We start from the raw sequence: 17,525 nt of genomic DNA, 5'->3' as shown, positions 1-17,525 counted from the left end.
ATAGCTACCATTATGCTTTGTATGACTATATCAACTCTCCTGTGCCCTGTACTAATGTCACATCAGGGTGTCTGCAGGTATAAGAGAATTAAATGTAATGCTTTGTAAGACCATTTATGACAAAATTTAACACAATATAAGATTTTCTTGGGCAAATAATGTTTTTGTTATTCAAATAAGCATTGCAAGTAAGTATAAAGGTAAGTATTGCATATTTGGTCCAGGCCAGAGGTCAGTTTTAGGTAGGAATATGTTATGTAGGGTATTAACTATTTGATTCTGCAATGATATGATTCTATTAACTGCTGTACAGTATTATTATAGTACTGTTATATATCCACCCATTACTTTTTTCCCTCAGAACACTAATAAGTCTGTTCCTTCCTGAGTGGAAAGCTATTTATTCAACAAACAGATGTAAATGCTGTAGTAATGTGAATATGTAACTACATGTCTTCCCACAACAGCACAGGCTGAAAGAACAGAAGGCACTTGTGGTTTACCTGGGGGCCAGAGATGGTAACGGTGTCCTCAGCGTTGTGGCAGGCTGGGACAATTCCCTGAGGACACTGGGCCTTACACTCCTCCCAGGTCAGTCCTATCATACACACAACAGGCAGAAGACAGGCTTGGGCATTGTATAGGAGCGTATGAGAAAGTGTGTTGTAATGCATGCCCTTCTTGCAGAGACAGAATCCAGCTTCATTCCAAAATTACATAGTCATCCATCCAAGAAAAACTGATGACATTTACTGTTACAAAGTTTAAAGCCACTGGAAATGGAAAAAAAATAATATATGCATAATTCACAATCACAACTGATTAAAGAAGTAGTTTTCTTGAAGGCACTGTGATAGGGGAATTTTCCCATCCCAGTTTCTCACGGGACAAAGTTACTCCAATGCAAACATAGCAACTAGCTAGGGTAAAATAGCAACTCAAATCTGCAGTCACAGGTTGTTAAACAGTTATGTTTTTGTGGATGTAATTAGTTAATATATAGACTTTTGGAATATGGACTGTTGAATTTCAAGTGAGATTTTTTTTTTCCTAAAATGTAACATGCACGCATCATTCCTGTAAACTGGTGGTTCTCATGCATTGGTCACGCAGCCCAGAGTCTGCAGGGTTTTGTTCCACCCAGGCATCACAGCAGCAGATCCTGTTACAGATTAGTTCCTCCTGCTATGACACATCCTAGCCCTTACCGACTGCAGCCATGCCTCCAGGAGGAAGCTTGGCCTCTTTGATACAGCGGCCTCTCCAGTAGGCAGCCAGGATGGCCTCGCTGTGGCTAAGCGAGCCATCGGCGTAGCCACAGGCCAACTCTCCTACTGAATGGCCGACGATGCCATCAGGCTTCAGGCCCAGCTTAGTTAGCAGGTCAATCTGGGCTATCTGGCATGGGAAAAGATGGAGAAGACAGTGTAAGTTTCTTTCCTAATGAAAATCAACTTGGTTCAGTCCTGAACATGAAACCCCCCTGATTTAATGTGAGCACTGGGGGGAGGACTTTGAATAAAAACTCAGGGCTAAAACTAAACAAACCTATCTTATGATGATTTCATGTGAGCTATTCATGTATTAAAATGGGTCTAGTATTGTTCAATGCTTTGAAATCCGCATCAAAATAAAGAGACTAAATCTACCATTGGTTGATGGATGATGTGATGAATGAGGTTTCTGTATCCAATATGGTATCTCCACTTTACCTGTATGGCAGCAAGCCCAACAAAGGCGTGGACAGTGTCATCGAAGGTGGCCTCATCAGCCTCCATGAGGAGGCGGGACACAACCAGGCCAGTGTCCTTCAAAGCCACGTCTGAACGCAGGATGGAATCTCTGAACTCAGGCAGCTGCATCAGGCTCCGGCCCATGCCGGCCCACTGTGTGCCCATACCTGGTGAGAAACACATGCATCGAGTCACTTCAATACACTTGTGACTTTGATTCACAAGAGGCCTGAAAGAAACCTGAATATCTGAGCAGCTTTCAAAATACAGTGGCAGTTACAAAGGTCATACAAAAAGGCAAGGAATACCATTACTGCAGCAAGATAATATAGGTAGTGGGGTTCAATTATATGAGCTCCTTAACCCTTTGAAACCAGAAAAAAAAATTCACTTGAGTTCTTTCAGAAACTTGTAAAAAGCTACAAGAAAACAGCCAGAAAATGATCAGAAAATTACCAAAAAAAGTTTAAAAAAATGTTTTAAAAAAAAAAATATATATATATATATCAAAAATTCAGAAAAATAATTGCCAGAAATAGTAAAACATTACCAGTAAAAGAGATTTAAAAGTATATAATTACATATTTTAAATTAAAGATCACAAGATCACAAAATTACCCCCAAAATTTATATTTTAAAGTGTATTTCAATTCAAATTGCCAAAAAAAATATATCAAAAACTACAAAAGAAATAAAATGATTTTTGTTAAGAGGCTGAATCAAAACTTCTCAAAATAAAATTCTTTTCACAGACTCCTGGGTTTCAGAGTTGAGGGTGATGTCAATATTTTTGGAATGAAGCTTTTTTTGTGTTGACACAGAATCCCTGAGACACCAACTTGTCAAAAAAACGACAAAGAAAAAGCTTCTCAGACAGCAATTCCTCTGTTCAAGCATTCAACCTTCCTGTCTAACTCCATGCCTCTGGACTCTCACCTGAGCAGATGTACCAAAGAGGCCTTGGACTGGCCTGTGCCTGCTCCACCTCTGTGATGTCATTCTGAGAGCCAATCAGAGTGTAGCCTCGGTACGGCATGCTGGCGGTGGGAACTGCCGACACGTCATTCAGCAGAGACAGGAAGTTGCCGTCACCGGAGTGCTCCTTCCCCTTATTGAGCAAGGTGCTCACTGATTCCTCTGTGCGGCCACAGGCCTGGAGCACCCTCGGGATCGTCCTGGGTGACGTCTTTGTGTCAGCAGGCTTCTGGGCACTGCCGCCAGGAGGGCGAAGGATAACATGAACATTTGAGCCTCCAAATCCGAAGGAGTTGATGCCAACGATACCGCCGCGGACAGGGATGGGCTTGTTGACAACGCGGACGCGGCCATCGGTCAGGGCGGGGATGTCAGTGTTAGGGCTGTTGAAGTGCAGGTTGGGAGCCCAGACTCCTCGCTCTAGAGACAGCACAACCTAGAGAATTTGGAGAGGGATAGATGAAAAACTAATCCATCAAATAAAAGGGTGACTGAGCAGTACATATGTAGATGTGTCTTTGCGGATCACAGCTGGCAATGTTGAATTAATGAATAGCATTTTTCCAATTGTTGATTTGTTGTAGAAGATACTTGGCCTACTTCCTTTTCAGTTTTGTATTTTTAAAATGGTTGTTTCATTTCGCTGTTTTTTCTTTGTTCAGTGAGCAGCAGGGTCCTCAAGCAAGCCGTCAAATTAGCAACAACTGTTACCTTTGCTATTCATAGCATAAGATAACTAACCAGTGGTGATGATTAATTGATTAATTGCTTGAATGAGATTTATTATATATTTATTCAATTACCAGATTGATTTAAATAATTTATTTAATTATCAATTTATTTATGAGATTAATCAAAATGATCATTTGTTGTGACTTTGATCAGTGAGGCTAATTTTAAGCAGCACGCCATGATGAAGTTAACAGTGGCAGGGTCAGGAGGAATTCTATCAGCCACCATTTTTCCGCAGGTGGCAACAGGACATTTCCTCGTCTCACCTTTGCAAGGGCAGCCAGGCCGGAGGCGGGCTCTGGGTGGCCCATATTGGACTTGGTGGAGCCAATGAGCAGAGGATCTCGCTTTGATTGACAGAACACGCTGACAATGCCATTTACTTCTTGTGGGTCGCCAACCTGGAAGGAGAAAACAGCAGAAATGCCACAGGGGTAAAATGGCTTTTTTTTTTGGGAAGAAAAAGGGCTACCTAAATTTATGCTTGATGCACAACTAGCACTGACCTTTGGTTTGGTCTAATAAGGGTAAATTAAGCTTTAAATCTTAGAAAAGAAAAAAAAAAAATCACACCTATGTGTACACTCACCTTGGTTCCAGTGCCATGGGCTTCAATGTACTCCACCTGCTCAGGAGTGATGTTGGCCTCCTGGTAGAGAGAACGAACCAGCCTCTGCTGCATCTCACCTGATGGAAACGTTACACCTGAGGGAAGGGAGAGGAATGAATGAGTCAAACCAAACAGATACATGATACCGTGCATAAGCACTGTGCACTGTAGAGACATCTGGGTAACTGCTACAACATTTGCAGCAACATTTGACTAAGTGCTAGTTTACCCACATTTTGGCTCATTACAATGATAAAGACACTTGTCCTGCTCGTTGTAAGCACATGTCAGCTATAATGCACGATGCTTTCTATTCTCCCCTGCACCGAAAGGACTGAGCCCTAATTTTGTTGCATTATTATACGTATATGATTGTGCAATGACAATAAAATCTATCTATCTATCTATCTATCTATCTATCTATCTATCTATAATATGAACCTTTGAGTTTCAAGTGAGTTGAGGCATGTCCCCACATACCAATAAAGTCGCCACACTGCACAGCATGCTGCATTTAAGTGCTGGCATGCTGGCTGTGGGTTGCATGCCACAAAATCTGATTTTGTACGATGTATTCATATAGTCCTGATCAAAAATGAAAAAAACAAAAAACAAAAAACAAAAAAACAACACTAACAAGCACACAAGAGCAGCAACCTATGGAAGATGTTTAGATTTTGGTACAAGGCCTGCGGTAGATCCTGATATTTTCAGTCATGGTCTGTTATGTAACTCCTCATTCCCTTACACCTGCCACTGTTTCATATGGGCAAGGTCATTAGCTTCACTTGTTACTAACATACAGCCATGTACTGTGTCAGTGAATGTGTCAATGTGAGTTTTAACAAGCTAGTCTGAGTGATGCTGATCTCGCCAGACAGCTTGATATATTTATGGCTTCCAATAAGGAGGAGAGTGAGGTGCAAAGATAAATATGGCACATTCTAAACCGACACTTGAGAAGCACTGTAGTCCTTGTGTGAGTCTGGCACACGCCTATAGTAAACAAGCTCTGTCCAGTGAGGGTGGGAGTTGCAGGACCCTGCACTCTAAACATGAATCTGTCTCATATTCTGATTTTTTATTAAGAATGATTAGGCAGATTACATTTATACCTGACATGAAAATCCAAAGGGGGAAGGGGCTCCATATCCCACTTCAGACATGTTTCTCTCACCAGCCATGTCTGTTTATAAACTATCATGTGTGTGAAGGGTGACTAGAGGAAAGGTCGGCAAGGGTGCTTGTCCTTGTGCCACAGTGTGCTCATGTGAGGAAATAATTTAGGTCACCACTCTCTATTACAGTCCTCTACGTAACACATATTAATCTGTATTTCAAAGTGCTGGAGTGGTGTCTGCTCCAGTCTTACTAGGGTATTATACATATGTATTAATATGCAGTTATACATTTTTTACACTGCACATTTTTATGCATTTTCATTTATTTCATGTATGACAAATTATCATATTTGTATATATCATGTATATTTCTTATGCTAAGAATTACCTGCTTTTCTCCATTTCATATTGTTCTGCGATGAAAATAATTGTTAATTGCAGCTCTATTCTCTTTAATGTTTCCTGATTTTGCTGCAGCAACGACCCAATCCCCCCATCTAGATAAAAAAATTTCATCTTATTTTGAATAGCTTTAATTTCCATGAATGCATTCAAATGTATTTTGAGTACATTCAAAGAAATTAAATGAACAGACCAACTGTGCTAGGAAGTCTCATCAGCCAGGTTTTGTCTCTCATTCAAGGACTAGTAGGACTGGTGTCCCCTCTCACCCTGTTCTTTGTATCCGTCTGTGTTGTTGCCAGCGTTGACCACTGTGGCGTAGACCCTCTTAGCCATAGAGCGCTTAGTCAGCAGCACTGCCACTGCAGCCTCAGAACGGCAGTACCCATTTCCTGGGAGACAGAGGAACAAAAACTTTATTTGCTGAATACCTTTTAGAAACAGAATGTGCAATGCTGCCACAATCTATAAACATAACAAACAGATGGTTTATCATGATGGTTTTGTTTGCATGATGAAATTGAGAGCTGTTTTCTTTTCACTTATTGTTTTAACAGAGAATTATGGACTGTTCATAAACTTCATCCTCAGATTCACTGAATAATAAATACCCTTTTAAATGAGCTACAGTTATTTGCAAACTGTTGCCAGAATCATTCAAATTATGCTCTGCCATGGAAAACAAAAACTATAAAAAATAATAATATGGGACATTTCACTTTCTTTTACCTGAGGAGTCAAAGGACTTGCAGGTGCCCTCAGGACTGAGCATGCCCAGTTTCATGAACTGCACAGAGGTGTTTGGTTTGAGCAGTAGGTTGACTCCCCCCACCAGGGCAGCTTCGCAGTGCCCATGGCGAATGGCCTGGAAGGCATTTTCAAGTGCCAACAGGCTGGAGGAGCAGGCAGTGTCAATGGCAGTGCTGGGGCCTGGAGAAGATGAAGGAAAGATAAAAAACACTTTAGGCAAAGGAATACCTTTCACTGTATTTTAAATGATATACCCAGCCTCAGTATATTTGTCTTGGCATGGTGTTTACATTACACATTATCACACAGAAACTCAGAATTTCCATCCATGAGGAACATGAAAGAAAGTAGCTCTATTAACATAGCTATTAATTTTCCTGAGTTCACACTGTGAGCGCTATGTTGTCAAAATTTACATGATGGACATCATGTTGCCCAGTGAGATTCGATAAGAGAATCGTTAAAGAATCGAACCGATAAGCAGATTCGATCATGGAATCGGAATCACTAAAATCTTATCAAATCCCATCCTTAGCTGTGAGTTGCCCGTCTGCAAGAGGACCTTTACAATGGCTTTTGAGACTGAAAACAAGTTCCCTGTGTGACTGTATTGAAAGATAGCAAGAGGCTGTGTCAGAGTGGTAAGTTTCTTATTGCTACAGCTAGCAGTGAGGTTGTGTTTTGTCCATTTATGAGTCTTTAAAAAGGTACCCAACAAGGTGTGTTTACAATAAAAATGACCCCGGGGACCATTAAGCCAGCTTTGGGAGCCTACCGTTGAAGTCGAAGAAGTAGGAGAGTCTGTTGGCAAACATGGCGCGCTGGCATCCCGTCATGCTGTAGCCCAGCAGCTCCTCTGGGTCTCTGCTGAAGGCCTCGCCGGCTTCTGAGCCGCTCACCCCAATGTAGACACCCGTCTTACTGCCCCGCAGTGCCGCTGGGTTGATCCCTGTACCACAACATTTTAATTTACTTCCCCATTTATCCAATATTTAGTCAGCTAGTCTCATTGAGATGGAGACCTGACAGCAAAAAAACAATTTCCTCACTTCAAAATAGTCACACCCTCCAGCAGTCAGAAACACACAGGGATATACTGTTCATTTTAAAAAGATATCACAAACATCACAGAAAGAAAACACTCCCTACCTCCATCTACAATAGCCTCATAGGAGATCTCCAGCATGAGGCGGAGCTGGGGGTCCATGGTGTGGGCCTGTTTGGGGTGAACGCCGAAGAAGGCTGCATCAAAGCGACTGATGTCCTTCAGCTTGCCATTCCTCTTGGGCAAACCATACAGACCTGGAAACAGGCAGAAAAAGAGAGCGTTTCATTACAAATTGACTGGTTATGAATGTATGTCAGTTGCAAGCACTGAAAGGATTTAAATATTTGGTGCAGTGTACAGAACTGTTAAGCTCTTCGGGCACAGAAAAAATAAAGAAATTCAATATGTTTTCAGTTTGAAATATTGTCAAAGTATTTCATGCTGCACCTTTAACCCCTTAACATTTGACTGTCTGCCGGTGGGCCCAGACAACATACTGTCTTTCAAAGGCTGTAGAGGGCTCAGTCTTAAAGCTAGAGTGAAGATACTGGTATCATATGAAACTAGACGACCTAAGGAATCCACTGATGTTGGGTATGTCATGTTGTTGGCATGGCAGCTGAATATTGCTCCAAAGTTAGGCTAAATTTTGGTGAAACTAGCATGGCTAATTTCAAAGGTGTGCCTTGACCTCTGACCTCAAGATATCTGAACGAATATGGGTTCTCACAGCTTCATGAAACTTTACAACCACAAGTTTTTGACACCAAATCAAAGCATGCATTTTTCTATGATGCTTCTCGAGGTCTTGGTGTCCAAATGTGGTATTTTGGAGCAATTTTTATCAATTCTCAAGTGGTCAAAAATGGGTACATTTTGCAGCCAATTTGTATGACAGATGGTATCAACCCAAATATTGCAGCAACAATTTATGACACATAATTGAGCATAGTAATGGGTATCATATGCTCCCACCAAAATGTTCTAACCATTGAGATTGAATTCGTAGAACTGGCAAGGGCTTTTGGTTTGTCGTAAATTCAAAGTATTTCAAAGTGAATGCTTAATGTCTTATTAAGTAGCTGTGTCAAGAACAGATAATATAGCCAGTTATTAAGGCTGAATGATATGGTTGAACAAAATAATCACACTGCAATTATGTTGTCAGATATTGTGACTTTGATATGATTCACCATTTTAGTGGAAATGTAATGCAGACTAGTGCTGATTTTTCCTGAGGTCTGAACTAAAAAAACAATGTTTTTCTCCATCTGGAGAATATAGTTGGTAGGCCAGAGCATCTCTGTAGCACCTCCTTTATAATGGTATTCTGTCACACATTTTCTAATGCAAAAAAATGCAGCTTCTGCAATTTAGACATTGCACTGTTCATTGGATGTTGCATTGTTCAGCCCTACCAGCCATTACTGCAAAATAAGCCCTGACAGGGTAATTCAAGACTCCCACTTTTGCGTCACAGCTTCTTTTGTGACAGTGACCCACTCACTGCACATTATCCCTTAGTTATCAAAGCAACAGGAGGTCCTCCCATTCACTTTTCCCTCCATCACTATGCAAGGCCTGTCTCAAGCCTCCAACCTTGTATTTCCTCTTATCCAAAAAACCCCCTCTCTTTCTACTCTCTCTGCTCTCCCTTATAGTTTGGTGCATGTGGTCTGACTAGTGTTTCCTATCCTGGTCAAACCCTTTCAGCACTTGAATGTGAGCTCTAGCTGGTTGCCAGGCACTGAGGGAGAAGAGGCTTTGTTCACACAGATAGAAAAAACAGTGAGCAAGGGAATTGTGTAGAAAAAGGATTGGGAAGGGTTAGCAGGACAGAGGACAAAAACAGATATTGAAGGGATAGTTGAAAAATTTGGTATTATTTTACTTCCCCCACTAGGCTGTTATGAAGGACAATAGTGGTGCTACCTTCAAAGCCCAAATGTACTTTACAAGTGTTGCTCTCTGAAACTACAATGCACACACCACCGGCTGCACACAGACAATAGTTTTTCACAATTTACTGTTTACAACAGTGTATTATTTCTTGTTATTTTTAGCAGTGTTAGCTGGGGGGAGGTCCACCTCAATGGCAGGAGGCTAACAGTTACATTTGGAGCATGCAGACAGTATCCAGCACTCACTAACAATGAGAGGAAGATAGCACCACTACTGTGAAATTATATCACATTTTTCAAAATGGCCAAACTATCCCTTTAAGTTAGAGTGAGGCAGGTTTCAACCAGAGAAACATTATTTCTCTGGTTGTTTTCTGGTTACATGTCTGATATAGAAAATATAATGCAAACTTACAAACAGGTTTGGACAGAGACAAACATTCAAAGATGCATGTGTGTTCACTAATGTGGTATCTGGTGGAGTGAGCGACTGGCTAGCTGACTGCAGTATTCATAAACGGAGGAAATGTTTACCCTTGTTGGAATTTGCATTTGCTATATTAAGCTGAGGTTTTAACTCAAAGCTGGATTTTATATCCAGTTGAATGTGCATCAATGGGAGTGCATTTATCTTTAAACAGGCTGGCTAACCTCTTAACCGTATGGGGTTACTAACAGACTACCTGTACCAATACTGCATCCGCAGTCTCTTCAGAATACAGACAAGTAGATCGGGTCATGTTATTTTAAACTAGGGAGCTCAGTATGTTAAAATCGCAGACATCATAAATGTTTACAACTCTGCTTAGACAGGCGACTCAATTACATCATTCTGGTGAGACAGATAAGAGAAATTGGTTTTATCTTATCATTGAGACTGATACGGGTCATCACGACTTTATAAAACTCAGCTGGTAAATGAGAGTGGCCTTAGTCTGGAAATACCAAAGTCCACCCCGACCTAAACTCTGAATAAAATTCTGAAAAAGTCTTAAGGGCCCCATGGCATGAAAAATGAAATTTTCGTTGTTTTTTCGTGATAGGGAAGGTCTCGGGGCCACATAAATAGTGTCCCATGCATTAAACCTGTGAATAATGTAGAAATGCACACAGCCCGTTCTTTGAAACTCTCCTTGTAAGACGAGCGAACAGCACTTCCTCCTTTCTGTGATGTCACACATAAGGCTACACCGCCCACTTAAACTTGCCAGCCCGCCTCCGCTCCCCAGGTAACAAGGTAACAAGTTAGCCACATGTCCAAGAAACATTGTTGTGCCATAGACGGATGCAAAGAAACTCATGTTTCATTGCACAGTTTTCCAAAAGACACACACGTTAGAGACCAGTGGCTGATGGTAATTTTTCCTGGGTCCCACAGGATTTTAGTCCAGATTTGCTTGTCTGTTCGGCTCATTTCAGCGCCGACTGTTTTATCAACTATGATTGGTCCGACCATATGTCACTCAGAAAACAGTCACCCAATCAGTGAAGAGGTGATTGGCTAAACGAACCATGCTGCCAGAGCTCCGGGAGAAAGGCAAGAGAGAGGAGCTGTGAAGCTATATTTAGCAGACCACAGTTACTCAAAACCACAAATACATCTTGCTAGGGATATCAACAGTTAAAATAAAACCCTGGAAAAGTGTACAGCATGGGGCCTTTAAACTGTAGCATGTTGCCCTTACTTATCTACCTTAAGGACAGAATGCTTTCAGTTTAGCTCTGCTGGATTGATTTAGTTTTATTTAAATGCTTGGGAAAGGGGCCTGATGCCTTTTACAACCATATAAACACAAGAAATCTGATCCAGCATCACTGATCTGACCTTTAAATATATCAATTTAATCATTATAAATATAGTTTTCTTACTTTTTTCAAATTTTTAGTTTAGTTTTTTTTTTTTTTTTTTGGCAATTTCTTTACTTTTTGCATTTTTTTACTAATATAATAATGCTAATCAAACACACAAGGTTTGCGTTGGTGAATTGACAATGCAATTTTCAAATTCATTACAAATGAATATCAGACCTAAATATTGGTTATCAAAGTCCTGGATTACTAAAAATTGGTATCGCTGTCAGCCCTGAAAAATCTCAACTGGTTGATCCCTACCCCTAACAGCATCTTTCAACTTACAATTTGGAGCCAGAGTGATTATTTTAACCCAGCTGTATGCGTGCTCTCACCTGGTTTCCATCGCCGGTCATCCTCTGTCACCATGTCCACGCCATTGAAGAGGTTTTCCCAGAATTCCTCCAGGTTATCAGACTCGGGCAAGCGGCCCGATATCCCTGCTATGACTATGTCGTCCATACTGTGAAAAGAAGGAGAATGGAGGTTAAAATAAAGAATAAATCATGACTTTAAAATATTCTAAATGCATTTTAACATAGGAATTTCAGCCTTGATCCAGCATCACCAATCTGATGTTTATATAATCCTAATAATTAAAGACATACGTTTCTTCTAATTTACAAAAAGGTTTTGCAAATTTCATTTTGGTTAATTTCCTTGCTTTTTTCCCCTAATGATCCAGTAATTTTTTCCTAATTTGCTCATCACCTTTTTTTCCTGACATTTTTGAAAGAAATCAAGTGAATTTGCTCAGGTTTCAAAGAGTTAATCCATTGTTGGCACACAACAAGAGGAGGGGGGGGATGTACGTTAGATTTAAGAGATGTAACACACAAAAGTTAAAAAAAAAAAAAAAAAAAAAAAAAAAAAAGGAAAATAATAAATGAGAAGAATGATGCATATGGTGGTAAAAATTCTAGGATTTTTGTGCAGGGTCTGCAGCATGAGAAACTTGATATTCTGCCTCTGCTTTCAGTCTTACCCTAGTTCTTTATGTATTTTTTATTGAAATTGTTTATTAATTTAAAAGATGTGATCTAATTAGAATGAGAGAAAGGAAGAAGAGAAGCAACGTGTACGATCTAGATGAAATCCACCCATGGGGCTATCTTCTTCCTATAGAGAAATCCCTTTACCCCTGCAATACGCACTGAGCTTCAAAACAATGGTTTCTGACCCATTTAATGTACATTGTGTGTGTGCATGGGTCCTTAGTCACTGGGACCCCTTAGTCACGCTCCTGTGCAACACTCATTCACATACTGTACACATTCAATACTGTAATGCAGCAGAGAATGAAATATTGGGAAAAGCGCAGTGCTCTGAAATTCGACACAAAAGCAAAATATGATATGTGAAATCTCATAAAAAGCTTTCTGTGCAGTAATTTGAAGTTCAAATATTTCCAATCTAATCTTTTAATTCACACTCATGAAGCATATTCTAGCATCGATAATCTGGCCGTTTTGGGAATGCATGGTTCTGACAGCCGAGGCCCTTCTCACACGCATGGAAGAGCACTTACAGCAGACAATGTCGTCTAGTCAGAGGCTGCTGGGCTTACACATGAGTGAGCACATCCATGTCGCGTTGTACTGTGTGTGTGTGTGTGTGTGTGTGTGTGTGTGTGTGTGTGTAAGCATCCTGCGTGGATCTTTGTTCCTCGTTTCTGGGCCGTGCCATTCCATGTCGGCCAGGCCAGCCACATCCATTGTCCAATGAGCTTGCAGCAGCGGCGGAGCTAGTCATGACTAAACACAGTGATATGACAAATGTTGCCATTTCCACTCAACACTCTTATTAACTGCCATTAAACAAGCTAGCCTTAGCGGCACCTCAACATAGACACCAGTGAAAGAGGAAACAGTGTGCTCTGTTCTGCTATGACAACTTTTTAAATACTAGGCTCTTCTTCATAAATATTCTTCAGAAATGAAGACCAATATGAATCATTCTCTCAGTTTGATGCATTAAAACCAGTTGTCAAAAAAACAACAGAAATTGAGAAATGAAGTGAAGCTGTGACGAATTCCTTTTTCTTCAAATGTGAGCCACCAACAAGACCTCTACTGACTAATATTGGATTATTTAAGCAATCAAGCTTTTTAAAGGATATGACATAATCTGGTGTGTGTGGGGCCTCTCATTTAAGACGCTCCATCCAATAAAATCACTATTTTTAAGATGCAAAGCTCACAAAAGTGTAATTGTCACCTTGATGCAAAAATACTATTCACATGCCTTTTATCAAGTTTCTGCTTCATTATTTTTTATCTCAACGCAGCACATTTTATTTTGGTTACACTTTCTCCCACATTTACAAGCTGTGTGAGTCACTACTTGGTCTGACAGAGACAATGCACACACAAATTACAATAAACCCACATCTTTGTCACACCACCCCACAAGCATGCACACACAGTGCATCACGCCACACGCACACACCACTCCCGTCATTCAGGAGCAGTGTGAGCGAAATGAGTCAACAGTGCTGCCGAGATAACCCATAATGCACTCTGTGAGCTGCTAACTGACGCTGCAACACTACTGCCCTGAAAGCAGCAGATGAACAGACTGATCATGCTACAAATATTTTCATTTATGAATTTGAAATCAAATATAAACCAACTGCTGCAGAGACCGCTCACTTTTTATAAGTAAAGTTGATTGTATTTGAGTGTAGAAAATCAATATAACTAATTATTTGAAAAAACCCATTTGTCACCACAAGAAGGCTAACAGTTTTTCCCTCCTAATTGGTAGTTAGCATTTACAGAAAATCCAGTGTGGCGTGAACATGGCTTAAGACCCAAATTACAGACGCCACATGTGCAACTACAAGCTCATGTGGTCAGCTTCGCCATATGTCAATACTATTGCCAGTAGGCTACGTAATACCACCATCACAGTGATACTAATATGGAGAGTGAATATTGGACACTAGAATGAATGAATATACATGTATTTCATGTTATGCGCCACTGTGATAATCTTAATCTGGATTTCCAAATGGCATCTCCAGAAATCAACTATAAATCTAGGAAGGAAACAAGAAACTCTTGAGTGATACAATGTCCTGTTGTTTTTCCCCATTAGTATGCAGATTTATGCAGCAAGGTGCTCTAAGGCACTCAGATTATCTGTACTTGCAGTGTAAGCATGATGTTTCTTCCATGGATTGATTCTGAGTTGTCGTGTCGACCAGAGTATGTCCACACACAGGCCCACATATGTCAACATGACAAGAGAATGTCCTGCAGACCTTCAGTCATCTTCAGGGCTGTGACTAGCAAATATTTGTACTGTCAAATAATCTGTCATGTACACAGTGTTCACACTAATGACTGCTAGTTGATGTTGACACAGTCAATCATTTGCATGGTTAACAGTGTGCTGTCAGTTTCCGCTCACCTGATTGTCTAATTTACCATCTCATTGTGTCACTCTTATATCATGTCTGACTGATGGAGGTCTCAGACTGAAATGTGGCAGTTCTTTTGTGACTGAAATCAGAAAGTTTTTGGAGTTCCAGCTGTGTGCAGGATGACCTCCATTATAGATTTGTCTGTTTTTTGTTTCTGCACACTTGCATATAGACAACTTTTTTATGATCATTATTAACTATGAAACTGTGAAAAGCAAGTCATTCTTAGCATTTGCAATGCTATAATCAACAAATGTTTACTACATAGATTTGCTTTGAATTTATTAATTTTTCTGTTAATCAACTAATCAAAGTGACTGATTGTTTCCGATTTAAAGCATGTTAGAGGTACATAAATATGCTCTTGTTAACAAAGCGCATTTTGTAGAAAAGTGATGAGTGAAGCTTGAATGTCCGAGCTGTTTCATGGCAGGCTGTCATGACAACTATGGAGTTTGATGCCATGTAAAGTCTGTAACGGGATTTGGCCTTCAGCATGCAGTGGCCAGGGATTAGACATGTTGTGCCACCTTCAACACAGTATCTAACCCTACCTGACCCAGATCACACGCTAACAGCCTGCACATGACTGCAGGGATAACACACTCACATAACACACTAGCTGCCTGCTGCCAGCTGGGCATGGCAAACACTCACACTCACACACAATCACTTTGGCTTTTCTGTCTTGCCCAACCCACAGATTGGTCTTTCAGACTCACACAATCTTAGGCTGAACTGAGGGACGTCACTGTAAATCAAATTCAATGCTAATTATTTCTGCATTGTCTTCTGCAGTTAACACTTGCCTGGCCTATGCAGGATACGACGTCCCCAACCACCAAGCAGACAAGATGTGACTTGTCGGCCAGCTTGTACAAAAGCAGCCGGAGATGGAAACACGGAGACGACAAATACCAAATGCCGTCGTTATTACAGCCTGCAATGACGCAATGCTCTCAAGTGAAAGAGAGAAAACTGGTTCCTAATTCACTAGGTTCAACAGGAACACCCTGCACCACAAGATGTGTTTATCATGGTGGTGAGGTTCAAACATAGAAATAAATCATGTTGACAATAGAAATGGATGTAATCTTAGAATTAGTGTACATGCAAGCCCCTGTCTCCTGCTTTATCTACTGGGAGCTGCTGCTTTTCCTTTTCACCACTTTGTTGTCTCCTTACTCAGAATCCCCGCAGGACCATGGCTCAGTTTCAAGTGGACCACAGTGGTATGGGTGCACTTTAAAAGAAAAAAGACTATTTTGCAATGCAAATATCCAGGTGCAACTCATTTCACAGCACATAACCTTATCTAAGAAAAACATTCAAAAATATTTTAGAAGACATTTTTTTAAGACCTTTTTAAAATGCAAAACTGTGAAAAAGGTATAGGCTAACTAAAGTAATACAATTGAAAATTTTGCTTTAAAAAATATTCAAAAAGTAGAAAAAAACATAATATAGAACTATAATAACCATATATCACTATGAAATTGTATATCAATATAAAATAAAAAAATAAAAAACTACGAAAATACTATAAAAAATACAAAATTCTTTAAAAATGTTTGCAAATCGCTATTTTAACCTGTGAAAAGTATGGTTTTCTGTTAAGATAGTCATTGTTTAGAAAAGAGTCTGTGGTTTCTGAGAAAAAAACTGCATCTTTAAAATCGGCCAATTGGTGAATTTTAAATATTTTTTTGAAATAAATAAAGGGAATTTCATGGACATTTTAGAGGGTTACCAGTGCATGAAAGCATTGTCGATTCCAGCACTTTTCACTTTGCACAATCAAACCGAATGGCTTATCCTATATATGAACTGTGAGTTAAGACCAGTTGAGAACCACTGCTTTAATTACCCAAGGATGCCAAATGTAGTTCAAAACCACACTAACAGGCAAGCTGGCAAAGAGCGTGGAAAAAGTGGTTGGACTACCAGCCAGTTTCTTTTGACAAACATCTGAAAGAACCCCTTGATAGCTACCTGCCATGCACACACACAAGCGCGCGAACACAGACACACACACACTGTCTTGGCTGGTTAGAAAAGACAGAGTGAAGGCATGTGATTCGTCGATGCAGGTCACATGTGCAGGGGGCTGCTTTCCTCTCCCGCCCCTCAACATGGCATGGCAAATTCCTCAACCACACTTCAAAGTGGGTCTGGCCATCTCTCACACACATAATCAATGCAAGGATGCTCCTCACCAACTTCACTCATTGTTTACACTGTCTCTCAGTTCCAGCTCAAAAAACAAGTCATTACTTAGTCCAGATTTAATTTCTGGTCAATTGAATTTTCCTGGATGTGACTTATATTACATAAGGACATTTGTCAAGTGTCTCCATCTCAAAAGAGCTCTGGTTTTGCTTTGTTGTGGTGTGATATCTGTGTCCCCCCCACAGCCTGTGTATGTCTGATATACAGTTATACAGGCCAAGCAGGGTGACAGGAGGACGGACAGCCTCAGTGACCAGGGCCTTCAGGTGATCTTCCTGCTGAGTAAGCCTTCACGTGAGCCATGCACCATCGGTGTGACACCACTATTAACTCATCCTTGTGATGATGAATGCCTGGAAGAAAAGAAGCTGATCTTGGCAGAGCATCAGAACAGCACTTTCACAGTAGTGACGTTCTGTACTTCGACTGCATCAACATGCAGAACCAATGCGGCTCCAAGCAACAACAGCACAGCTACAGTACAGTCCAGGGCCTTGTGCCAGGCCCCTGCCAGCAGCCACTTCTGGACCACAGGGGTTCACATTTGTTTTACCCAGGCGGCTTTACCTAGTGTGAGTGAGTGCACGTCAAAACATCCAGATATACAGGTTAATTAACAGAAAAGCACGACAAGGCGAATGAAATATGTAATAATATAAAATGTGCACAGTGAACATGACGAAACAAGTTCTTGAGGCGCACTTGGACGAGCTTTGCGCAGCTAGCCAAACACAAAGCCACCCGTG

At 40.6% G+C, this 17,525-nt stretch overlaps 1 protein-coding gene across 1 annotated transcript in view; it reads right to left on the bottom strand.

Annotated features, from left to right (window-relative positions):
• The window catches only part of fasn (fatty acid synthase), a 43,808-nt gene that overhangs the window by 25,192 nt on the left and 1,091 nt on the right, over positions 1-17,525 (bottom strand). The window contains 11 exon segments of the mRNA XM_030077122.1: positions 504-598; positions 1,209-1,398; positions 1,713-1,900; positions 2,670-3,144; positions 3,707-3,841; positions 4,030-4,145; positions 5,843-5,965; positions 6,303-6,503; positions 7,099-7,272; positions 7,473-7,625; positions 11,459-11,586. Coding sequence (XP_029932982.1) covers positions 504-598; positions 1,209-1,398; positions 1,713-1,900; positions 2,670-3,144; positions 3,707-3,841; positions 4,030-4,145; positions 5,843-5,965; positions 6,303-6,503; positions 7,099-7,272; positions 7,473-7,625; positions 11,459-11,585 — 1,977 coding nt within the window. The 5' untranslated portion in view covers position 11,586.

This window comes from Myripristis murdjan, chromosome 19 (assembly GCF_902150065.1).
Source record: "Myripristis murdjan chromosome 19, fMyrMur1.1, whole genome shotgun sequence".
Taxonomy (NCBI): domain Eukaryota; kingdom Metazoa; phylum Chordata; class Actinopteri; order Holocentriformes; family Holocentridae; genus Myripristis; species Myripristis murdjan.
This window is presented reverse-complemented; position numbering and strand designations above follow the sequence as displayed.